This window comes from Carassius auratus, chromosome 27, assembly GCF_003368295.1.
Source record: "Carassius auratus strain Wakin chromosome 27, ASM336829v1, whole genome shotgun sequence".
Classification (NCBI taxonomy): Eukaryota; Metazoa; Chordata; class Actinopteri; order Cypriniformes; family Cyprinidae; genus Carassius; species Carassius auratus.
The window spans coordinates 14,068,115-14,094,799 of record NC_039269.1 but is presented as its reverse complement, the minus strand read 5'-3'; the positions used below and the strand labels follow the sequence as shown (position 1 = coordinate 14,094,799).

At 37.1% G+C, this 26,685-nt stretch overlaps 1 protein-coding gene across 1 annotated transcript; it reads right to left on the bottom strand.

Moving 5' to 3' along the window:
- rbm33b (RNA binding motif protein 33b) lies at positions 1-26,582 on the bottom strand. Its single transcript, XM_026206010.1, has 12 exons — positions 26,548-26,582; positions 24,920-24,990; positions 24,502-24,550; positions 23,540-23,613; positions 22,995-23,172; positions 13,922-14,039; positions 12,910-13,178; positions 11,193-11,441; positions 10,030-10,614; positions 4,507-4,689; positions 369-403; positions 1-247 (listed from the first exon to the last, which is right to left on the bottom strand). The coding sequence occupies exons 2-12, from the start codon at positions 24,982-24,984 to the stop codon at positions 169-171; spliced, it is 1,884 nt and encodes a 627-aa protein (XP_026061795.1). The 5' UTR covers positions 24,985-24,990; positions 26,548-26,582; the 3' UTR covers positions 1-168.
- Between the last annotated feature and the right edge of the window lie 103 nt (positions 26,583-26,685).

The window sequence follows — 26,685 nt, the reverse complement described above, 5'->3', positions numbered from 1 at the left end:
CAGTGTAGGTGTTTAATGGAAACCAAGGAGCAAAATGCCAAACCACTGTCTTCAACAATCACAAAAACGGCAAATATTGCATCATAACAAAAACGTTGCCAAACCTGTGGGAACACTGAACATTTTCTACTTAGCATTTTGTTGGATAAGGCTTGATCTCCAAGAAATTCAGAGGTTTAGTCTTACAATGAAGTTGACATGGGTTTGAGCAGTAACAGACTCTGTTCTCAAGCCGGAACTGAAGGGTCTATAACAGCCAAGACAAAAAGAAAAAAAGAGGGCTTAAGCATCATGGTATATGGTACCCAATAACACAAACAAATATGAATGAAACAGGAACATGCTGGGAAACTATGGCGTCTACTCACATGAAAGCGCTGGGCTGGTTTCCCCTGACAGCCACCTGTGTCAAAAGAAGGTTATAAAGGTCAGATCAAAGGTATGACCCCTGAGGGACACTCATTAAAAAAGTAATGATGTCGGGCTGGTGCCCATTATCACGTTCCAGTAGCGTTCTCGGTTCATTTTTATAGGGTGACAGTGGGCCTGCTGCCTGTCAGGGTCAGTGTGTTTTCGTAAGGCTTGTGACATCATTAAACCACCAGCTCATTAGAGGCCACTGAGAAGCAATGTTGCATGTAATAACCGCTCACTTTAACATTCCTGGTAGCTGTTTGGTCATTGCAATACGCTGTGGGTGGTATAGATCCTAACGTTTAGCAAAGACTTGGAAATGACTTTTGTGTAGATCCCATCCTGTCACCACGGATGTTGCTAAATGAATCACTGAATTCAATCAAGTGAATGCTTAAAACAGACTACTCCAAAACCCAAAACAAAGGAGAATGAATGCAAAGATCATCTACTGTTCAAAAGTTTAGGGTCATTATTATTATTTTTTTTTAATAAAATTAATACTTTTATTCAGCAAGGATGCATAAAATGAACTGAAAATGACAGTAAAGACATTCATAATGCTACAACACATTTCCATTTTAAATCAATGCTAATGCTATTAATGCTAAATATTAATTTCTATTAAATCAAAGAATCCTAAAAAAAACTACATGATTTCCACAAACGGTCTTCAACATTGATAATATGAAGAAATATTACTTGAGCACCAAATCAGCATATTAAAATGAGTTGATCATCCCTTCCCAGGAACAAATTAATGTATTATTAATATATGTATTAAAATACAAAAGTTATTTTAAACTTTAACATTTCACAATATTACCGTTTGTACAGAATTTGTGATTAAACATCTTAGTGACCCCAAACGTCTGAACAGTAGTTATCTTTGTAGTACCTTGGAAAAAAAAGGCTTAAAAAATAATAATTTTTCATTCAAATTTGTGTATGAATTATACCACATACTGTATTTGCATGGTCATTTAAACCATATTTGATGTTATCTTTTGATTGAAGAGAAAGTTTTTCAAATGTCCATCACTTTCTTTAATACATTTTGATGAAAATATCTTTCAAATTCAATTAGGAGTCATTTAATATCAAAAAGAAGGTTTTACAATAATAACTCAAAAGGAAAACAAATGCTGTTTTTTGACCAGGATCAAAACTGACATGAAATAATGGCTTAATTGTTTTCAATTAATCCATCAAATATCCTCATCCATAAAACTTACAGCACAGCAAACTGTCCTCTTGACCTTTCTGTAGCCAGCTTACCTTGAGCCCTACAAGTCGACAGAGGCTGCCCTCTAGTGGACCTTTATTAAAATTATAACCTTATGCAGCCTTGGGAAGTGCATATTCAGATTTCAAAGATATGCCCTCATATCTCACCAAGCATATTCCACTCACGAAATGATGAGACAAGTGAAAAAAGTGTTAAGAACACAAATCCTAGTAATAATAGGATTAACTTATGCAATAATAACACGATGATTATAAGTGTTAATCTAATTTCTACTTTTCTTCAAAACTAATTTCATTATCATTTTGTAATTACACTGTTATTACATTAACCTTTTTCGTATATCAGCTAACCAAATATAATGCAATTGTGACAGCCACAGGAAAAAGGGCTAAATTGTTTAAACTGGAAGAAAGAAAACACACCCACTCACACACACTGAGCTAAACACATAAAAAAAGCTGTGCTTCAAGCTGACTGCCGTGCAAGCGTTGCTCAAGGCAATGCTATGATGCCTCTGTGTCAGCGAGTGAACAATCACCTCTCACTCTCTGTGCAGTAATGCACAACATGACAGCCAAACGCCTCTCAACCCCGTCAAGCCTTTAGATCCACACACACCAGGGATAGAGTCATACTGTGCAGACAGGCACATCAACAGACCAGGCAACAGCAGGTGATTGGCTGCAGTCAGGATGGGGAACTATGGGGGAATACTTCATCCTCAGAGCTTCCTACTTCCTGCTCAGCCATCCGAGAGACTTGTGCATTACAAGTAATTACATATCAATGCCAAAAATGCACTCTGTGGCATACTCTCAAAACAGATAAAGTAGACATCAGTAATAAAAACTTGAAGAGAAGATGACACATACTGTTAGGTCAAACATGATTCACTACCATTCTAAAAATGCATTTGTTTCATTGTTTCTATCTCACTATTTAACGTTATTAGTCTCACTTGTGGCCACATTTCTCAACTCTTCCTCAAAGCACCTTTCTTTCATCACATGCCTTTTTTTTTTTACTATTTTTGTGTTTTGCCTTCATTTAGCTTTCTTGAATAATAAATGTAATGATTATAATGGATTTATTTATTAATCAACAGGAATCTTAATATAAGTAAAAAAATATATATTTGTTTTGATTTTAATATTATATTAATATTGTATAATGTATACTATTGATCAAAAGTTGGAGGTCAGTAAGATTTCTTTTTTTTAATCAATACAACAAATAAATATAAAATGCATCACAGTTTCCACAAAACTATTAAGCAGTTTTACAAGAAAGAACATTTTGGCAGCAAGTAAGCAAATTAGAATGATTTTTAAAGGATCGTTCTTTTCATCTTATATGTTATCAAACTACTGTAGAAATCCAGTGAGCACACTGTACTTGTATTCCCTACAACCTTGTTTTCATTGCTGTCCAAAATTATACATGGTGCCTGCCCTGACTGCTGTCTAATGCTAAAAAACCGAAACCTACAGTTTTATTAAGTGACATAAACTAAGATATAGAGATGGAAGAGCCTTTATAACCAGCGGCCATACTGTACTTTTGATGTCATAAACAAAACCATTTTAAAAGGTACTTCAATCAATGAGAAATCGAAGATGTTTCCAAGGAGACAAACAGCAAAGACAGAAGAATGCAGTGCCAATCTTGTGGTACTGTCTGCTTGTCTTATTTCAAACGTCTGCACCAGGACAGCGTGTCATTTACCACACTAACTTTCACAAAGGGGTTAAGCTGTTTCACAGTAAATTGCACTGATCGTATCAGCTTTCCAGGGTGAGTAGACGGGCCTGACAGTGAGTGGTGGAGTTGGGAGGGGAGCGGGGATTTGACCTACCTGAATGGGTCTTACTGACATCAGCAGGTTTTTCAGATGGACCCCAGCGGTTGATGAAGAAAGCCCTTCAACTGACACCAGGTCTGCAGCCTTGCCCATTCTCTCCCCCCTCTCCCCGCTCTACTGCTCGTCTGTTTGCCTGGCACCAAGTGGGCACTGCCCATCTGGCCCTCTCAGACTCTACCTCGCCCCTGAACAACAACCTGCAGCGAGCGCCAGGCGCACACCGAGACGACCAATTTAGTTTGCCCTTCTGGCGTCTGCTGATGTTTCAATACGGATGAGATGCTGCAAGGTTTTTTGATTCTACCGACTAACAAAAGAACAGGCCTTTGTGAGTGTAGACGCCATATTTCATCTTACAATAATGTAAGGGACGGACATACAGTCTGGTCGATGGATCTTATAGACCTCAATCAAAGTAGAATTCTGTGCTGATAAAAACATAGTTGGGAGGGATAGATTTATAATAAAATACTCTGTATACTCTGTAGGTCCTAGAACACATTTTCAAAACTGTTTTTGGAAAGATTCATTAGCTGAACATTTGTTAACTGTATAATCCATGAACACACAATCCAAAAAAAAATATTTAATATGGCATCTATCAAGACAGAAGTTGCTGTAACATTTACCACTGCTCTGCAAAATTCAGTGGGCGAAACACAGTACCCTAGTTTCAATAAGAATCCATGCGATCAGGAGTTTTGCATGAGAGTGATGAGAGAGATGTTCAAGTTGATTGCGAGAAAGCTGCTTGGTTTGACAGTTACTACAGGGATTCATAAATCGCTACACTATTGAAAAATGTTTTTGCCCATGAAATGTCACTGAAATAGATGCTGTGAGGTTTAAACTCCCAGATATGCGATTAACAAGTTCCATAGGTAAACTGAACAGAAATACGGACAATAAATTATAAGGATTAAAGAATATAATGGAGCACTTGCCCACATTCACAACATGATAAGGACAGAGACACAATTACCTCATCCTGGGGCTGGTTTGGGCCGGATCCCCTTCCCTGTTTGGGACAGTTAAAGTTGAGACTCTGTTGCAGAAATGAAGGTGGCGATGAATCAGGCAGTCTGAAGGTGACAATTCTGTGCTTCGTTTTAGTCACCGCGTAAGTCTCTTCGCTCATTTGTGGTGTGAGATCACAACCCACACTCTGTAGCAAAAAACAACAACAGCAGCAATAACAACAAAAAAAACAAAAAAAAAACAATGGCGACCAGCAAGTGTCCGGTTTAAAATATCTGCTTTTGTGTCAAGGTTTGGAGCGACATGAGGGTGAGTAAATTTTTGGGCAAACTATGCCTTTAATATTAATATTTTTCTCTCTTATGAAGTTCTTTTCCATCTCCAGTGGTGGCATGCAGGTCTAAGGATGGATTTGAGCTCTCAGTATATTTTCGGTCCACTTCCATGTGCCTTCCTGACCTTCCCATGCTGTATCTACCTTCCTGTTCTCCTGCAGAGAGTGTCCCACCTCCCACCTCAGAGCTTAATGAGCATAAACAAATCAGGAGTCCCCGTGACTCGCTCTGCTTCAAGTTCTGCACCTCTCCCTGCTGGCTGGGGCTCAATGTCACACCTGACCACTACACTGCTGTGAAAGCAGTGGGCATCCCCAGGTCTACAGTCAAAACAACTGGCCTACAGTGATGTACAACAATGGCACTCCCACAGACTATGTTATGATGTTAGACATCATCACAGCATTTCCTGCAGGAGAACAAGCCTGAACATAATTGATTTTTCCCACATGGTCTATGGGACAGTCTGTGTTCTATGTACTAGGATTAGAGTTATCAACACAATGATAATTTGTTATTTAACACAAAAGAAAAACACAATAAAAACGCAAATAATTCAAGATTCATGTTTAGTTGCACGTTTAAGTTTTGGCTAGACCACAGTAAACTACTACTACTGCCAAACAACACCTACTGAGAGCAGCGGATACAGAATGTGCCAAGAGCTTTTTACAACATACACATTTAAAAACAGATCGAGTACAACAGAAAGGTATTGAGAGCTGAACTATTTTTACATTTATATTTAGTAGATTATTTTACCCAAAACAGCTAACAAATGAGGACAATGGAAGCAATCAAAATCAACAAAAGAGACAAAACAAAAGCATTACACGTAGCAAGGCTTTTTTAAAATTATGTAATAAACAAAAAGAAAACAAATAGATAGAATACAAAAAGATTAGAAAAGCTAGTGTTAGTTTATTATTATTTTTAAGAAAACAAGTGTGCAAGTCTAAAAGGGACATGTTTTTTTATTAAAAGGTGTCATCGGATGCCCATTTTTCACAAGTTGATATGATTCTTTAGGGTCTTAATGAAAAGTCTGCAACAGTTTGGTTAAAATCTCTCAATGGTAGTGTAAAACAACACCCTTTTTTACCTCAAAAACAACTTTTTTCAGAGCAAGCCGTTTTGTAGCATTTTCCTTTAAATGCAAATGACTTCTACTGACCCCGCCCCTCTCTTCTGAGCCTCTTGGAGAGACGGTTTACTTTAGCCGCAATCATCTGAAACATGCGTATTAGCACATTATTAGGAAAGGTGATTCGCAAAGATTCATTAAAAAAATTATGTTGGGAAAGCTGGATCACAAATGTTTCGCGCAAACAAAGACACATTTGGATAAAGTAATCAAACATAATCCACTGCGTCTTTAGCTGCTCAGATGTCAGGAGTAAATGACGACTGCTATGTTCATTATTACATCCAACAACAGAACACCACAATCACTTAGGAGTCATTCTTGTCAGTGAACATCTACTCCTGTGGTGAAACAATGGTGGACTGATGACAGCTCACTCAGGACGGGTCTACGCTAAGACACCAGTCCAGTCTGTGCTGAAACGCTACTGTCAATCAAACTACCTTGGGAGGGGCCTGTCTGTGTGACATCACACAAACAGACATCTGAGATCGGCTCGATTTGAGAAAAAGAAAAGAATTTAATGAGATTAAATAAAAAAAAAAAAAAAAAACGTTTTTTATTATTAGGGTGGGATTGCCAACACACATTTCATTTCAAACTACTTTTAAAAGTGCATGTAGCATCCGGTGACCCCTTTAAGTATTTTTAACTATTAACTTCAACTTAACTTCCACTATAATATAATGTTTTTGATGTTGTTTATTTGGGGGGCAAATCTTTTATAATAATGATACATGTGATTAATTTGATTACTTAATCAGCATCTCATGCAAACAATTTGATTACAAATTTTACCTTAATTAGTACAATCCCATTCTATGGTTTGTAGTTTGCAACATTATTTGTATTTCTGAAACTTTTATGCTCACCAAGGTGAAAAAAACTGTAATATTGTGAATTTTAATGTATTTCATTGAGTAATTCATTCCTGTGCTGGCAAAGCTGAATTTTCAGCAGCAAGTACTCCATTCTTCCGTATTACATGATCCTTCAGAAATTTTATTTTTTTGTGGTAACCAATACTGATTTGGTGCCGAGGTAACATTTTAATTATTATCAGTGTTGCTCAGTTCTAACTTTGGTAGAAACTGATTCTTTAGCATTTATCTGAAACAATAACCTTTGGCAACATTATAAAATGTCTTTACTGTCACTTTTGATCAATTAAATGCCTCCTTACTGAATAAAAGTACATTTAACATCCTACTGAAACTTTCCAACAGTAATTTATGTGTTTATGTTACTTAGCACCACCAAATGGGGTGGAGCTGAAACAGCTGCATATGAACCAAAGAAAAAACTTGTTGCCAAAATGTTTGTACCCATACAATTGCAAATGCATACTTTCTAGTCAAAATCTTCACTTTACAATCATTTAACTGCTTTGAGTGGGATGAACTAACCGCTGAAACCCCTTTTGCGCAAAGTCAAGGCATTTAGTAGCTATCCAAGTATGTAGTTTCAGTGTATGGAGGTTTAAATCCAATTTGGTTTACTACTCTGAATACACCTGGTTTGATGCATTAAGTGTAAATGCTTCTTTAGACCATATTATGCTATAAACATGTCCCAAGGACATCCCAAATCAAAGCAGCACGATCTGATGCAGTGAAACAGTGCTATCTGTATTCTGCTGCTCTCAGCACAGTGTAAAGTGATTAATCCCCCTCCGTAGAAATCACAGCCCTCCATTACACCAATCACACACTAAGCAGTATTATCCCGGGGTGACAACACTTGACAAATTCCCCGCTCGCCCTCACTCCTGCTTTGTGTTCCCTGTTGGCACGCCTGCTATTATTCCTGATGAAAAATTAATTTCCCTTATCTCTGGCTAAGCTCTTCAATCCAAATCCGCCATACTAGCAACTCTCTATTTACAGGTATTAAGAGAACGCACCCACACACACACTCTTGCCTGCAAACACACACCAAAGATTAATTGCACGTCTTCGGGGGGTGACATCCATTTCTGAACACCTGAAAGATACTTGATACTTGAGAGAGGGAGAGAGATAACATTGTCAGTGTGGAAGAGACTGACAGCGGAACAATGTCCCTGGGTAGCATCTTGCTGATCTGTCTTTCAGCGGGCCCACACCACTCCGTCAAATGCAACCTCATCGATTTGGCTGTCTGCAGACATTTCTCCGAAAAGACACCCCCCCCCCACCACCACCTCTATTAAGACTGACACCCTGTTATCTTCATCGGCCTGCAAAGCTCGTGTGCCTCTCATCTCAGGACGGGTCATGGAGAGGAAAGAAGCGAGAGAAAGGGCGGCAATACAGGAAAAGACTGAGATGAAAGCAGAATGTTGTGTGATGTCACATGGGGAAGATGGAATTCATATATGGGGGTGAATTATGGTCTTGTTTTGAAAGGAAAAATCATAGAAAGGAAATCTATTACATTGATATCTAATCATGTACATACTGGAATACTATATGTACTCAATATACAAACTTTAATGTGCAAACAGCACCAATAGGCAATATGTTGTAGAGAGAAAAATATGCCAGAGGTAACATGAAATGGATTTCCAAAAAAATAGTGATCAATCTATTGTTTGTTTGGCCAATGGAAGAGAAGGATATTATGTTGCATATTAATATAATTTTTTTTATTAATTCAGTTTGGAAAATATTAATATTTAATTAAATCTCCCTGATGTAAATTTTTGCATTTTAAAGTGTTGTATGCAAAAATTAATAATTGTAATAATTAACTTTAAATAACAGCCATTCATGCATAAATAATATAAATCTTTGACACACAGCAATAAATTAAATAACTATATTAATCATATTAATGATATGAATTATGAATACGTTTTTACATTTTTATGATAATAATAATACAATAGTAGTAGCAATAATAATAGTATTAAAAAAGTGCATTATGAATGTTTGAATATGGATAATGATATTAATAAATTATTATTACTAAAAGATTTATGTTATCGTCTAATGCTTGTTTAGTTGGTAAAACTACAATGAGTTATCATTTGTTAACATTTGTTAATGTACTTTATTAACTAACATGAACTAATAATTAACATTACATTATTTATTAATCGTGAATAATGTTAGTTAATAAAAATATGTTGTTCATTGTTTGTTCATGTTAGCTCACATTGTATCAACTAATGTTAACAAACACAACTTGTGATTTTAATAATGCATGAGTAAATGCTGAAATTAACATTAAAGGGATAGTTCACCCAAAAATCGAAATTAACTCGCCCTCATGTTGTTCCAAACCCGTAAGACCTCCGTTCATCTTCGGAACACAGTTTTAGATATTTTAGATTGAGTCCAAGAGCTCTCAGTCCCTCCATTGAAGCTGTGTGTACGGTCTACTGTCCATGTCCAGAAAGGTAAGAAAAACATCATCAAAGTAGTCCATGTGACATCAGAGGGTCAGTTAGAATTACATTCGTCGAAAATACATTTTGGTCCAAAAATAGCAAAAACTACGACTTTATTCAGCATTGTCTTCTCTTCTGTGTCTGTTGTGAAAGAGAGTTCAAATCAAAGCAGTTTGTGATATCCAGTTCGCGAAAGAATCATTCGATGTAACCGGATCTTTTTGAACCAGTTCACCAAATCGAACTGAATCGTTTTAAACGGTTCGTGTCTCCAATATGCATTAATCCACAAATGACTTAAGCTGTTAACTTTTTTAATGTGGCTGACACTCCCTCTGAGTTCAAACAAACCAATATCCCGGAAAAATTCATTTACTCAAACAGTACACTGACTGAACTGCTGTGAAGAGAGAACTGAAGATGAATGAGACGATGTTTCAAAAAATTGTGTCACTAGCGCAGCAAAAAAACAGTTATTTAAAAATCAGTTCTGCACATCAGTTATTGGACACTTCAAAATAAACGGTTTTGTAACCGACGATAATAAAGCAAATATCTGTATATCTCAAATTATGTCACACCACATGTGATTAGTTTTTTGTTGGTAGAGCTTTTGACAAATTAATTCCCAAATAAAAATTCAAGCTGGTGTTCCTGGGAAAGAACAGTACTTACAACTGGGCTGAGGTGTTTGACCACTCTGATTTTGGTGGGAACAGGCCCGTCAGAAGTTCTCTGCTCACACTTCCTCTTGTGTCCTCGCCAGACTTCATCAATACTGTACTGTTGGTTCATCTGATCTAGGACTTGCTCCATTCCCTGTAACACCAGCCTGCCTGTGCCCCTCTGATGATGCTGGTTACGCTGCAGCTCTGCACGGCCTGATGGAGTCCCTTGTGTCGGTGGAGCTTGCTGCCATGATGGCTGAAATGAGGGTACTACAACCTGGTACTGCTGCTGCTGTGAAGGCAAGGGCTGGATTTCTGGATGGCGCTCCAGGACGAGACACCAAGGGGGATTATGGAAGGGCTGCTGGTGCGTAACCTTCCGAGGGCAAGAACCCAAGACACACGGCTGTGTCTGTTGATTTTGGTTGTTGTTCCAGTGTCCGGTGGAACTATCAGTTTGGAATCGCTCCTGCCGCAGATGCTTCTTGTTTGCCGTCCGTCTAGATCTCATCCTTTCCTTCTGTTTGATAACCTGCTCCCTCAGTCGCATCTGCTCCCGCAGCCTCTCCATGTAGAACGCCTCCTCTTCACACTGAGGATAACAAAACTGATAATAAACAATTCAGTGGTATTATCAAAGCAAGCTTGGACATTTATTAGTATGTAATTTGTTTTATAATGAACACTTCATTAAAAAGAAAATCACTAGAAGTTCTTGTGTTCTATTATTGCTTAAGGCGCAGATATTCTACTAAATATAATTAAAGCTTTTTTTAATACAAAAATCCTTGCTGATATCGGCAAATGTCTGCTGTCTGAACATGACTGGAGGAGGAGAATGCAGATAGTAGCTGGACTGATTGATTTTCAGAGCTAGGCTTTGAAACAGCCCTGACAGTGCCTATTGATTTCCTCCTGACTGCATTGTTAAAGGTAATAATTGGTGTAATGAACAGCTTTCACACAGACTGCCTGACCTTGAGCATGGGGTAAAAGGCTCTATTACCACACACTTTCACATCAAAGTCCAGAGAAAATGAGAGAGAGCCACTACAAAGCCTTCAAACGTATCGACTCAAAAACTGTGAAATGATGTTAAATAGTACAACACAGCTAACATAAAGCTTTTTAATTTAATAAAGTTGTGACTGTCACAGACATCATACTGACCTCTTTGTTGTTTGTCATGTTTAGCGGCTTTGCGGGAAGTTTTTGAGTAGCTGGAGGAGTTTGGGCCTGCACCTTGACCTTCTGACCCACATTTCTTCCCACCATCCCTGGCGCTGGTGGAGTTTTGGCAGATATCTTAGACTTGGCACTTGCTGGCTGCCTTGCGGCAATGGGCATCCCCCTGGCAACAGCCATTGGCTTGGCACAGTGCACCATCCTGGCAACAGCTCTTACCAGCACAGCAGGTTTCTGAGTGGGATGGAAGCTGTTATTAGAAATGGATACGTGCTGCAGTTGGTAATAAGAGATCAGCCATGCTAAAAGGCCACCGAGGCTTGCTGGATTAAAGAAAGTTATATAAAGTTACATTGTTTTACATGTAGTGAAACACTAAGTGAAGAAATAGAAAGAGAACCTTTACCAAAAAAATATTCAATTCCACCAATTTGAGGTTAAGATACATTCGAATTAATCAAAAGTGTCAGTAAAGACATCTAGAAAGATTTCCATTTCAAGTAAATGATGTTCTTTTGAACTTTCTATTAATCAAAATATCCTGAAAAACATCTCATGGACTCCACAAAGATACTTAGTAGTACAACTGTTTTCAACATTGATAATAATAAATTGCGGTTTCCCATCACACAAAAAAAATTAATTTACAAATAAAAACGTTTTTTAATTATAATAATATATCACAATATTAGTATTCGTATTATTTACACAGTAAATGTAAACAGCAGTGTAAATTGCAAGAAACATCTAAAATAGTACTAATTTTCAAAATCTCAATTTATCAATCTTTATAATTCAGTCAGCTTAAAAAAAAAAAAATCTCAATACGTCTAAATAAAAACGAAACTAAACGGGTTGCAGACAGTTTAACCAATGACATTCCCTGCCACTCGAGGTGTAGGCAGATTGGCACTGTGATTTGCTCTGTGTTTGGTGATGTGGGCAATCAGGAGGGGGCCTGTAAAGAGTTGGCAGCCAATGATTCTCTTGATTGACAGGCAGAGGAAGAGTCGAAGTCAAAGAGCACTTTGATAAATAAACAAAGCAATTTGTGCTAGGAAAAGAAAATATCACATAAACAAGGTCACCTCCAAAACTCAATTGTGTATAAATGTCCAAATATAAATAAAAAAGACAATACCCAGATTATATTTAGAAGTGTGTGTATAGATCCATTAAAAAAAAAAAAAAAAAGGAAAAGTGCAATCTAATGACCTTGATGGGGAAATAATTCAGCTCAGTCTACTGAAACTAAAGTGGGAAGAGTAATTGCCCAAAACTGCCTTTAAACACTAGAGGGCAGCGTAGCCTTTGGGTCCATCTGTCCATGAGAACAAATGGGCCTACTATAATTAATCCGATTACTACTATGAAGTGCATTGATGTATTTAGAGTAGACATTTAATGTATTTACATGGTATTTTGTTTTTATAATAAAACTAATCCTTTCCATACCTGCAACAGTGTAATATATAAAAGCAATGAGAAACAGGGCAAAGAGGCACTTGTTACTTAATTTGGGGAAGTACACTAAACCTAAAGTTAAGGTAAGAGATCTGAAGAGTATTTATGAAAGTAAAATTCCTTGAGCATCACAAGATGTTAACAGTTTTCATAAGGCACACATTAACCAATCAAATCACAATTTGCAAATTGGTCTCATGGACAGGAACGGCCATTAAGCTACGTCCTTGAAAATCACCTGTGCCTGTGGTCCAGAGGGAGCAGTAAAGGAGCAGCCAGACTGCGCTGATGGATGTTTCTGGAGAGGCTTTTGCCCACGGTGGGGAGTCCCAGGCTTTGACAGATCCGTGGGCCCCTGCAAAGCTAGACTGGGCCTCCAGGGGTCACTCTCATTTCCCGGAGGCTGAATGGAGCCCGTGGGAGTAGGTCCAGCTAGGAGCGGATTAGTGTCCAAGACTGAAGCAGAGTGTTGTTGATCAAACATATGCTGTCCTGGGAACACTGGCTCTTTGAAGGAGGGGTGAAACAAAGACAAAAAAAGAGGGGAAGTGAACATGCGGGTGCCATATTGCCATATTTCCGCTGATCTAATGTGACATCTCTACTTCTGTTTGCACCTTGGGTGTCTGACTGCATACAGCAGGTGCTGGAGATAGAGCAAAGGTCAAAAAGGCAAATGGCCATTTCTGTGTAAATCAAAACATTATCAACTCATGTATCTAAGTCACATTGAAAGTCTCTTATGCTCAGCAAGAATACATATATTTGATCAAAAATGTATTGTGAAATACTACCATTTAAAATAGTTGTTTTTAATTTGAATATATTTTGAAATGTAATTTATATCTGTGATAGCAAAGCTGAATTTTCAGTCTTCAGTGTCATATTATCATTGTAGATAATTTTTTTTTATTATTGTCAACGATGACAGTTCTGCTGCTCAAAAGAACAACAATAAATTAGAAATAGAAATTTTACAAATGTAATTCTGACACCTTTAATGTGTCCTTGCTAAATAAATATATTAATTTATATAAAAAAGGACTACCAAGCCCACATTTTTGAACAGTAGTGTATGTATTTAGGTTACAAGGTTCTAACTGTAGAGTAGCATGGTAACAGATGGTTTGGTAAGGGGAAAAAAAGGGGCATATGCATCTAAACATACACCTTCCGAGACCGGATGTGTTTGCAGTGTTGTTTGCTCAACCGTCTGGAGCACTGTATGCAGTTGGGATATGTGGTCTCACCAGGACTGCGGGAGGGTCCAGTGAGGGTTTCCTCTGGGGCAAGCTGTCCCCTGCAGGAGCGTGTGAGATGACGCCCAGAGGGCTGAGGAGCGAGACCCTCTTGCAACTCAGATCCACCCTATTCCAGACAACACCAACAAATGAACAAATAACCAAAGTAGAAATGTAAAAATAAATGCCATAGTAATTCATCATCTTCTATAAACCTCTGCCATTTACTTTAAAAATAAAGAAAACATATTCTGCAGTTTAACAATTTATCACATTTTGAAGCAATTTAAAATGAAAATAAAGGATAAAATATGTTTTTTTTAAATATAATATTTAAAAATACAACAAATAAATATAAGATGGTTTTTTTTTTGCATTTTTAAATAATATATATACTGTGTGTGTGTGTGTGTGTGTGTGTGTATGTATATATATATATATATATATGTGTGTGTGTGTGTGTGTGTGTGTGTGTGTGTATATATATATATATATATATACACACACACACACACACACACACACACACACACCCACACACTACTGTTCAAAAAGGTTTGGTTCTGTAAGATTCTTTTTTAAATGAATAATTTTATTCAGCAAGGGATGCATTAACTGATCAATCATTAACTGCTGGCTGTAAAGACTATAATATAATATTTACAAAAGATTTCTATTTAAATTAATGCTGTTCTTTTGAATTGTCTATTCATCATCACAGAATCCTGAAAAATGTATCATGGTTTTCACAAAAATATTAAGCAACACAACTGTTGTCAAAAGGTTTTTGAGGAGCAAATCAGCACATTAGAATGATTTACGAAGGTAATACGTCACTGAAGACTGGAATAATGCCTTCTGATAATTCTACTTTGCCATCACAGGAATAAACTTTTATAAATACTAAAATGTTATTTTAAACATAAATGGAATAATATTTTACAATATTTTTTTACATACTTTATTGTATTTTTTTTATTAAACAGAATGCAGCCTTGGTGACTATAAGAGACTTCTTTTGAAAACATTTAAAATAAAACATAACTCTAAACCTTTGCTATATAGGCTATGTTTCATTTTTATCATGATTGTACAATGATTGTCTGCTTATTCTCACATATTAGCAGAGATTTCAACAGTTTCAAAGCAGAAACTTTGCTGGCAGTCTGGCCATTATGATCATGCACATCTGCCATAATTGCACTGAGCTTTTCGGGGGGCGCACGATAACGATCCACTAATCCTTTCAAAGAAAAGCTAACCACCCCGATTTCACCTTTATCCTCTTAAATATCCATCTCAGTTCTCAAATAAGCCCTTTTTCACTGTACTTCACGTACAAAATGCCACCCTTACCCCTGTTAATTACCTGATGCTATCACTCCTAATCTACATTCTAAACCAGAACTGATTACTCTTTTTTTTTTTTTTTTTCTCCTCTCCTTGGCCTGTGTGTGAATGAGATTCAAGCCAAGTCATCCTAAACAGAAAGTTAATCAGTGGCTCTATGCAACCGACTGTGGTTCAGAAATAACTGGCTATTGTGCACTTAATCAGTTCTCCACTCAAAAGGTCAGTTCCAGCCCCCCAGTAGGATTTAATTAAAAGCACTACACAAAAGCAAAAGCCATTTGTATGAATTTGATAACCAAGAATGCTCTTTCAATGGCTAATCCTGCATTTACAGAGAGAGAGAGATGGAGCAGGAGGGAGAGGGAGAGATAGAGGCTGCCGAAGCTCTCCAGGGTTGGAGCCAGGTGTGGACTGCACCGCATTCAATAACGGAGATGATTTAGAGGACAATGGGAGGATGTTTCATTAGAATCATGCTCTGCCTGTTGTCTTCCACTCTCAGTGTTAGAATTGCCATTGAAACTGCACCGACAGAGGGGGAAGACGGTCACGCCACTGGGCCTCTTTCCTGGAGGAACGATGCTGTTGTGAAATCAGAAAGTCATAAGAGGGATGTTTATATTCAGCGCACTCGAAATTAAAAACTGCTGTAGGGCTACTGCTGAAGAAGGTCAAACGAGGGCAAAATTATTCACTTAAAATTAATTTCTGAGTTGTCTACATAATTCAGTGCGGGATAGGCAACTTATTAATCAACTAAATATTATAACAACATGATCAAAATCAAAATAGAGCTGAATAGAAAGTGCTTCATTTTCTAAAACGCGCCTCCATCAGTCAAATGACCTGGGTTATTTGTGATGCCTTTTTAACAAGACAGCAGTGTGGTGTTTTTCTTTTCACAAAGAGCCATTTAAGCGACTTCTGACATCGCGGAATTAAAAACTTGCGGGCAATCCACTGATCCATAGCAAAAAGCCTTTATCTGCCTCACTCACTATCAGAGCTGTCATTCAGCCAGTGCAAACAAACAGCAGCCAACCCATTCTCTACCGCAATTAATGGAATTAATGAGATCTTTCACTGGAGGCAATTCATCCATTTCAATTCAATGGAATACTCAATGCAGAACTTTAAAATGATAGACAGAATTAATATTTAAACACCTTTCTTCACAGAAAATATTCCGTACGCACACACACACACAGACACACACACACATCACAGATGGGTCCCTGCATGTACGATTAGTGTGTGATTGTATGATAATGGTATGATAATCGCGATTAATCAGATGCCCACTGGCAAATGGAAGTTTCCGGGGGGCATTTTGTCACCTGCATTCTAAACGGCATCATACCAAGCCTTGGCTCGACGACACTGCTGACTGGCTTAGGCTGAGCTGCTCTCTGAAATGCTGCACTCGGTTGAGATTCACATTTGAGAGCAGAGAAAAACACATCACATCATGGGCATCCAGAGCACATGATCATAACCGGCTCGGGAAACATTTCCTGAAGAACAGAGATGTGTACTTTGTCAAACGGCCAGACCTTGCAGCAAGAAACCGACAATTTTCTCCTTCTTTTATCCATGATCTGCCCGTGTAATAATGTCAAATGTGCACATACAGATTTACGAAGGCACTTTAAAGGAGGCAACAACCAATTTTTGTGGAAAGTAAATAGCTGATTGATTTCTACAAAAAAGGTTGAACTTCACAAACGCCATCAGGTTAAATGATAAATACTCATTTCTAGACCTCTTATGTGTAACGCCGAACTAATTTAAAGTAAAGATATTTAGGAATGATATTTTGATGTGTAATAATGAAAATGACTTCAATTGAATAGAAATGTTGATGTTGGGGCATATGTACCGAGCCCGTGACCCTCACATCCTATTGAGCATTAAATCCCCCTCCTCCCTTCAAATGAAATAAACATGTGCCTAAAGCCCATATCAAACCTTTCCAGTTGCACAAGGACTACTATCTATGTTTACAGATTCAACTCAAACAGTGTTTAGCCAGGGCACTCATGATTAATAGCAGAAGAAAACATATACACATAGCCGCGTCTGTGAGCATGCACACACACACACACACACACACACACACCTACACACACACTGAGCGAGCAGCTGCTACTCCCTTGGATGCTCAAGGGATCCACAGCAGGCCAGGCCTGGCTTTGTGTAGACATCAAAGGCACTGCAATAGAAAAGGATAACACCTATTTGACACTTAATTCTGTACCGACACATTAACTTCCTCAAAAGACAGGAAATTGAACTATCCCAATAAAAATAAATAATTTAAATAATAAATAATTTAATTAATTTCTTATGCATTTTGTATTTTTGAAATTATATTACTATTATTATTATAACAACAATAAAAAAATAATGATTCTATGTAAAATAATCGTAATTTAAAATAATAGTAATAAAGCAACTTACTAATTTAAATTATTTACTTATAAATTATTATAGTTTTATTATACATTATTATTAATCTTATTATATTGATAAAATACCAGCATTCATTGCATTGTATTACTATTATTATTATTAATAATAAATAATATTAATGTATACAGTATTCTGAAAATTGTATAATTAAAAACTATAATAATGTTAATTCTCAAACATTATGAATGTTATTATTACTATAGTTATTTGAATATTTGGAAGGATGTATCTGGAAATTAATCATTATAAACAAATTATTAGTAGTAGTGTTATCGATAACAATAAAAATACATGAATGGTTGAATGAATGAATTAATTAATAAAAATTCTAAATAAATGTGAAAAATTCTATAAATGTTCAAACGAAACATCTAAACAAAAATCTAAACCCACAGCAATATTTATCAACTCATTATTCCATTCACAGCAATAACAGCTTGATGAAATGAAAGTTAATTTGCGAAGCCCTCAGGCAGAAAGGTCTGCAGGCCTGAGCCTGACCTTGCCGAGGGAGGGCTCCTCTGGTTCTGGGAAGGTGCCGATTGGCTCGAAGTGTTGTGGGGGCTCAGAAGCAGAGAGAACTAAGGTGCGACTCAGGACTCTGGAGGGTTTGGTCTGTGGGTGGATAGTACTTGCCTGAGGGGTGCGACAAGACCGAAAAGGCCAAGTTTGATCCCATCATCTAAAAGCAAAATTTAATGATACTGTATACCTGTAATAACAGGGTCAGAACTATATGAAGTTCTACGTTGAGAGATGACTTTATCAAATGTGATATAATTTGAATAAACCCGGGCAATTCGGCACTTTACTCCAACGACGCCAGCAGACAATGGGGCTGCCACTCGAGCTGCAGAGGGAGGAAGGAGGGGCTGTGATACCTCTCCTCCGCCTGTCTGTGTCTATTAATGCCATGATCACAGATTAGCGTGACTTCAGGATAGAAAGAGACAGGGGCTGAGGGGAACATGGGAAGAGAGACAGAGAGGTGAAGAAAGGGATAGACAAAGAGAGGGCACGAACACTTAAAACTGAACAATTTCCTCCAGTGTGAGTATCCACTTGACTCACTTTTATGGTCAAATACAAATGTTTCAGAGGAGAACTGTTCAAACAGCAAAAGCCAATAAAATAAACAGATAGTAGATGTATCTAATATTGTTTTTTCATTTATTATATGTTACACTCCATAACATTCCATTACTTAACATTTTATACATTTATTTAGAATACATTTTACATGAGGGAATTTTAGAGATAAACATTTACCTGTCCGTTTAACATGCTTGGTGTTAATATAGCACTATTCATAAGGCAGTCTCAAAAGGCAACCTTGTAAGATGCTATAACATCAAGACACTACAGAGGATGAAGACATCCACAACTCCAGTCAGCTTCTTGCAGATGACACAATGCTAATGCGAAGCTATGCATAATTTACACTCACTCTACTCACTCTCCACATGTTAAATGAGCAGTTTCAGCCAATCCTACACCAGCAACGCTTCATTCATCATTCGTCATGGAGTCAAGAAGAAGAGGGAGAGGTTTCTCTTCATCACCAATTAAACAATCAGAGGGACGTGTTCACAAGAATACCGCAGCGCTATCAGGATGTACAACCACTGTCTTTTGCATTAATTAAATATGGTTTTGGGCTTTACAGTAATCGCCCAATGCAAAAGATGGTTTACCACAAGAGAGATGCTAAATCCAAAGCAAAACACAAAGCTAATTTCGCATGATTGACTCAAAGTGGAAAACTGCCAAGATATCTTGCATAATCCAAATATCAACACCAGTAGGAGGAGCGAAAACCCTTGATAATTGAAATCATTTCATAAAGCACAGATCTCACATACTCGCACGACAAAAGGACAAAAATCTTCCTCAAATCTATACTGCTCATACAGACACACATTCATGCAGTTACTCATAAAAATCCACAATTACATGTAGATAGTAAAGTTAAAACATGCTAATAGTTGGCAAGATAAATTCCCACAGAGTGCTGGTCTGCTGGGGGTGTGTTGATTATGTTAGTTTGGCGTGTCTATCAATCCCCCACACTCTTGTCTGTCAATTAACTGCAAGGTCTTTCATTCAAAAGCAAAAGATCCCTGTTCACCAAAGCAGCCCTGCTTCAATCTTCTTTGGTTTCTTCAATGCACTATTCTCAAACAACCACAAAATACAAAGTGGAAATTATATTATATACCCTGAAGTGACCTCAGCAGATCAGCTTGTTACTAACTATTGTAAAATAAACGGTGACAAAACTGCACAAGAACTGAAGAAGACCAGCGCTAAAAACTTGGGTCAGTGTCGCACTAATGGTCAGTGATGGCTGTTGTGAAATCTATACATCAAGCATCATATCGAATCCTCCATTTTAACCTGTCTACCTCTCAACAGGCTATGAATCAGCAATTATTTCCTTCACACTATGTGTCAGAATCAATTTCACTGCTCTGCGTAACAGAATGGTTTCGGGTGACATCTCCAATCAGTAGGTAGGGAGCACATCCTTTCAATGGAAATAGGGTGCTGCACAGGGTCATAACTTCTGACAAAATGCAAATTACATTTGTAACATAAACTGAAATGTCAATTGAGCTTTGCTAGGGCTGCTCCTTAGAGTCGAATGGTGTGAGCAAAATTGCAGTTTCGGAGCCGTTTCGTTTTCCGTTTCCTACACTTGAAAGCAGTCAAGGCTATTTTTTTTTTATCACTTCTCAAATGAAAACACCGTGGGTTTTGTACAGTTTTGGCCAACAAAGCGCTTTAACAAAAAATAAATAAAAAATACTATTTAAGTCTTGAACATTTATATGTATGTACAGTACACATCATCACTAAACATGATGTTCTTATAGATTAGCTTCCTCTGTAACGCCACAGCAGCACATAACCAACCAGTAAAAAAAAAAAGAAAAATGCTGAATAGGCTACAGAGCTGGATGCCTTCTTGCATATCAAAACTGTGAAGTGACCAGAGTGCCAATGGGATTACTAGCCCCCACAAACACCACCCCTTCTAGAACTAAAAAAGAAAACAGGAAAAAGCCTTCTGTCCCTCATATGTCTCTACTCCTGACACAAACAATGCGTCTCAGTGCCACAAACAGAGGCTAATACTCTAAACTTAAGTTGTATGGTTGTATAAGTTGTATTAAGTTGCAGATGTATGATTGTGTTTACAGTCTAGACTAACAGACTCTTGCCATTAAATAGAGAGGTAGGTCGAAGGTGACAGGAAGATCTAATTGACTGCAGTTAAAGTTATCAGTATCTATTAAAATTGAATTGTTAGGCTGGCAGATAAGAACCTGGATACCAAGCTCCAGTTCTCAATATGAATTCATATCTCAAATGTTGTGTTCAGAAAATTAATATTATTTGAATATATTGTTTTCTATCATAATATATTTTAGTAAGTAATTTTTCCTTCATGCAAAGCTGAATTTTCAGCAGCCATTACCAGTCTTTAGTGTCACATAATCCTCAGATATCTTTCATATGCTGATTTTAAAGAAACATTTATTATTATCAATATTAACATTTTTCAGGATTCTCTGATGAATAGAAAGGTTTAAAAGCACAGAGTTTATTTTAAACTCTTTTGTAACAATGTAAAAGTCTTTACTTTCACTTTTGATCAACAAATCCCTCCTTACTACGATTCTCAAACTATTAGCTCGAAGCAGTTAAAAGATTCAGTCTCTCTAAACCCCTCCTTTTCATGAGCCTGCTCTTCTCTGATTGGTCAGAGCCGTAGTCCGTTGTGATTGGTCCACAGCGTACAGCGTGTGTCAGAAATGATACGCCTATTTCAATGGTTCTGTTTTTTGAATGCTCTATAGAAAATATAAACATCTATGATTTACCATGCTTACAGGTTGTAATTCAGTGGAGCAGCAGGTCCAAATAAACAGGATAGACGTCAGCAGAATGACGTGCTTATGGGCGGGGTCAAGTTGTTTGCAGCCAGCCAAAGTAGAACTTTGGCGCACATTATGTACATATGTACATATATTATTACACTATGATGTGTAGCCGTCATGGAATTGTGATTCGAATTACTAACGACTTGTTTAGGCTGTACAGAGTCAATTCTTTATTTTGGGCGACTATAGCTTTATTTACCGTGCACTTTCAGCTTTACAACTTTGCAGATCGTTTACATTCACATACAGCTACATTACACACTGCAGGAAAGATAGTATTGGAAATGGCATAATAGGGGCAGCTAGCTAAATAAAAGCATAAACCTCTTTAAAAATCATTTTAAAAACCTTACTAGCCCCAAATTTTGCAACAGTAGTGTATACAGTGCATACAGACAACATAATACCTCTCTTGACTCGTGCATGAATAAACTGGAAACCACTTTAATACCATCCTTAACATCCATCTTTATGTCAGCCTGCTGACTGTCACTGTAGTCAGAAATCTCCTGCTAAATACACATTGCAGCATTTCATAACAGGCTTTATTGATCCATCATCTAAACATCTAATCAGCTGACATTTGGATAAAGCTGTCCCTTTATCTGATTAACATATTCAATAGCATTGAGTATTGAATTATTCAGTCTGGCTTATCCAGTGACAGCTTATTTGACCCCAGTTTGTATTGCTCTCAATCACTTATGAAAAGGCTGTGTCTCTATCTAACAACGAAAGACCAGCCTTTATTCAGCAATGTCTTAGATGTCCTTGAAATAATGATACATTGACTTCCCAACACATATCACACCATTATTAGGGGTAATCTCTTTCTCAGTGGACAGGAAAACAAGAGAGGAGCATCAGTTATGTCCTCCATATTTAAGTCACACAGATATCTTTTAAAGGGTCAATAATCTTTTCACCTACACAGGCGTTATCAGATTTGGTTTACGCTTTGATAGAAGCCTATGCATTATCTGAGGCTGATAATTGGTGGGGAGTCTCTCCTACAACACAAAGAGTTCTTTTCCGCAGGGATGCGGGCCTCAAGGTCAGAGCTCAATTCTGCCATGGAGACAACAGGGGGGCATTACCTTCCACCAAACAAGCTGTCAGCACTAACTTTGTCAGGGCACAGACAAATAAACTGCTAGAGAGTGATAATAGATCTAATTTCACCTCCCTGTCACTCCCTCCCTCAAGGGAGCCAATTCCAAAGCACTGAAAGCTTAAAGAGCGAAGAAAGGGGAAAAAAAAAATCAAACGACAAAACCAATGCTATCTAAAGAGATAAAGGGGTAACTCACTTGAAATTCATCTCCAGAAGGAGCATTGATTTCTATGTCTAAAACTTCACCGGGGTCCACCTCCACCTCTTCTTTAGGACATGTAGCTTGGACTTCAGCAAGGTGTGGAGTTTCGCAAACAAGGTGAGGTTTTGCAATCACCTGCAGTTTTGGTTTAGGAATGCTTTCATTGTGACATCTGAAAAGAAACACAACCTGTCAAAAGCAAATATAATTGTGTTCAAATGCCAATATAATTGGGTTAAAACAGCCACAATTGGTTTCTAACCATTTAAAGTAGTATAAAGACTATTAGCCACGTCAGATCATCAGTATTCTCCAAGTAGAGCTATGTAATTCTTGTTTGGAAATTTGCCAGACAGAAAAAGAGCAAGATAAGGGCATTTTGAAACAACAGTCCCATTATGTGCAATGTGCTCCGGCGATGTTTGCTCTAAGCAGAGCTTACTTGAAACAAAGGCTCTGGGGTGCATCAAAAATCAACCTTTATCTTACAGTTCACCTATAAACCAGGCTGCTACAGAAAGAGGAAAAGTTCACCCTACCTCATAGTTTCGTTCTCATCATCGCTACGCAAAAGGTCATCGTTCAGCTCTTCATCTGATGTGTCCAATAGATCCTGAGAAATACACCCTCAATTTAGGCTCTTTTCAACCAACACTTTAACGAGTCATTCATTGGACAATTGATCTTTGCTGATATAGTCAATTCAACACAGATTCATATAAACGAGAACCAATCCACCTTCCATACTAATGTTTATTTCATTATATTGGTTTTCCAGTCAATTTTGTGGTAATATTTTACATCTATAAATATGAACAATAATAAGACTTTTTTTTGTCAGACTGCAGTTGTCTGATTCAAATAACCTGAGATGAATGCTTATTTGGTATTTTTTAAATACATCAATCATGGATTTGTTGAATAGTATGCTCAGCTCTTAAATAATCTAAAGGATATTTCAAAAGAAAAGCAAAAATATTAAGGGATTTGGCTCCCAAAAAGTACAGTATGAATATTGATGCACTGGTAAATCTTCTGCATTCAAAGTTTGAGCTAGAGCTAGGACAATTTAGCTAGTCTTCTCAGTTATTAAAGCATTAAAGACTTTATAGTTCCCTCATGTAAAATCTGGTCAATCCTCAAGAGACCTAAACCTGCCACAGTTAAAGCTATTTCTAGTAGTAAGGTCCTTTTATCTGCAGAACACCTTGCATTTGTGCCGTAGGACACATTTAGCAGATAATATACCATTAACTGCAAAAAAATAGGACAGCTGTCCCTGTGAAGAAACCACCTGTCACAATCCTGAGGCAGAACGTGACACCATCACCTGAGACCTGGCACCTCAACAGATATTTACTGCTGTTTATCAGCACATCATACTGTGCACTGAGAATGCAATCACTTCACATGATCTTCAAGACAAGATTCAGAGATCTAGGTGCAAGACAGCAGACGAAAATCTATTCAAATACATATGCAGTGTTCTGGATATACTCACTTGTTTAGATGTCAGCCAGTCATCCACCAGAACACTTTCCTCTGAATCTCTTTATAAAGGAAAAAAAACATAAAGCATTGCATGCCCAAGACCACCTGGTTATTTAGAAACATACCGATTTTCATATTCACAGAAAGAAATAAACTTTACTTAAAAAGCCCAATTAAACAATGTGAAAGTTATACACAGATCAAATCTGCGCATGCTTAACCAAAATCACATTATTTATTATTTCAAGGCCATATACCTAGTACTTGTGTACCTCATAATTATGTCTATATGGCAAATACAGTTAATAGATGGAAATATAGTCTTATTATTTATTTCTGGATCGTTATTACATTATTTTACACCTTAAATAACATAAATCTATTAGGGAAGACCCATTTAACCCAGAATAAGTTCAGAGCAGCATTACCTTATCATATCTTGACCTTGAAACTTTGAAAAACCTCTCTCTGCTAGGCTTGTCATAAACCTCATTGTTCTCTGTGAAGAGAATTAAAACACGTTTTGTTTGTGTATGAATTATACTGTGTGGTAAAATTTAAGTGTTTGCAGCATTTAGTGCACACCAAGAGTTGCTGTAATTATTATTAGTTCATTAATTTAAATGTAGGCCTACCAGAGCAAGTGCAGTGCCGCTATACTAATAATGACTTTCTACACAAATTATTCTGTCCATTTCACCAAGAAATAAGCCATAATTGCTTAAGAAACATGCAATATTTTTGGCACTAATAAAACGCTAATGTTACCTGCGTCACACGATTCACAACAGATTATTCGCTGCGCATGCGCAGTACACTATTAAAATGACTGGGGGTTTGACGTACAGCTTTCTTATGCAAATACCGTTATCATTCCAGTTAATGTTGTGACTTTTACACTTCATATTATATTAGTGCCTATAGGGTCAAGTGCAGCCAAGGATGGAGAAATCCCGGTTTTAGGCGTATCTTAGATATAGGAATGGTGTCTCCAAACTGTTCGGGTTTTCACATAGTAAGTGTGCAATGTGCTGAATAACGGATAAACAAACAAATAATGCAGAAAACATTCAATTAACTTCAAGGAAGTGCAACGTTCAGCACTCACGTGACTTAGGAAAAACGTGAAACGTGGTCCATCTGCTGACGTACTGCTATCGATATACGCCAAAACCTTACACGGTAATATAATGTAGTGCAGAACAGTTTGCCCTCCTTTAATATTTTCCATTATAGATCACACACGATACACAGCCTAACCTGGTGTACACTAACGTTTCAAACGTGAAAAATTATGAAAAAGTTAATATGCAAGGGATTCTGGGCAATAAAAAAAAAACCCAAACAACTTTTGAAAATACATTTGCATATATTTGAGATTCGTTTTCACGATTCCTTAACACGCTCGAAAATCTTTAATTTTAAATACAAATATAATATATAAATGTTTACATTTTAAAAAGTTTAATAAAAATAATATATATATATATATATATATATATATATATATATATATATATATATATACACACACACACACACACACAATTTGTTGGTTGCATTGCCGTTTTCATAACACAAAATAATAGGTATAAATGTTTAAAAATAGATATATTTATTCTACAAACGATTCATTGAAGTCAAGGCTCAAAATGAATATATGATATTTTTTTTTAAACATTTGTTTTGTCATAAAGTTAAGCACTGTTTTCAGTGCTTAATGTTCAATGTTTATCGATGTTTATTTATTAGACTGCATTGCTGCTGCCACCCTGTTTGTTTGTGGCGTCTATACAAAGCACACTGCCAATAGTGTTCAGATTTGATTTCGTTTATAAAAATACCAAATCTGGGGATCAGTTTACGACTTCTACATGTTCAAATACAGCTAAACCATGAACCCCGATTTTAGTTTAGCCTGACAGTAGTTATGTTATAGTTTGCAGAAAACAAATATGAAGGATGTTTTACTAATTAATTGAAATTATCTGATTGGAATTTTTTCTTTAATGGAATTATTATTCGTATTAATTTGGGTACAACATATGATTCCTACCAATGCTTGATTGTCACATGGCTGGAATGTTTCCCTTTATCCCAACAGTCGGTTGAGTTGTGTCTGGGAACTTTATAATCCGGGTATTTAATGTCTAGTCATTCTTTGCGCTCATTGGATAAGAGTCAGAATTCTGTG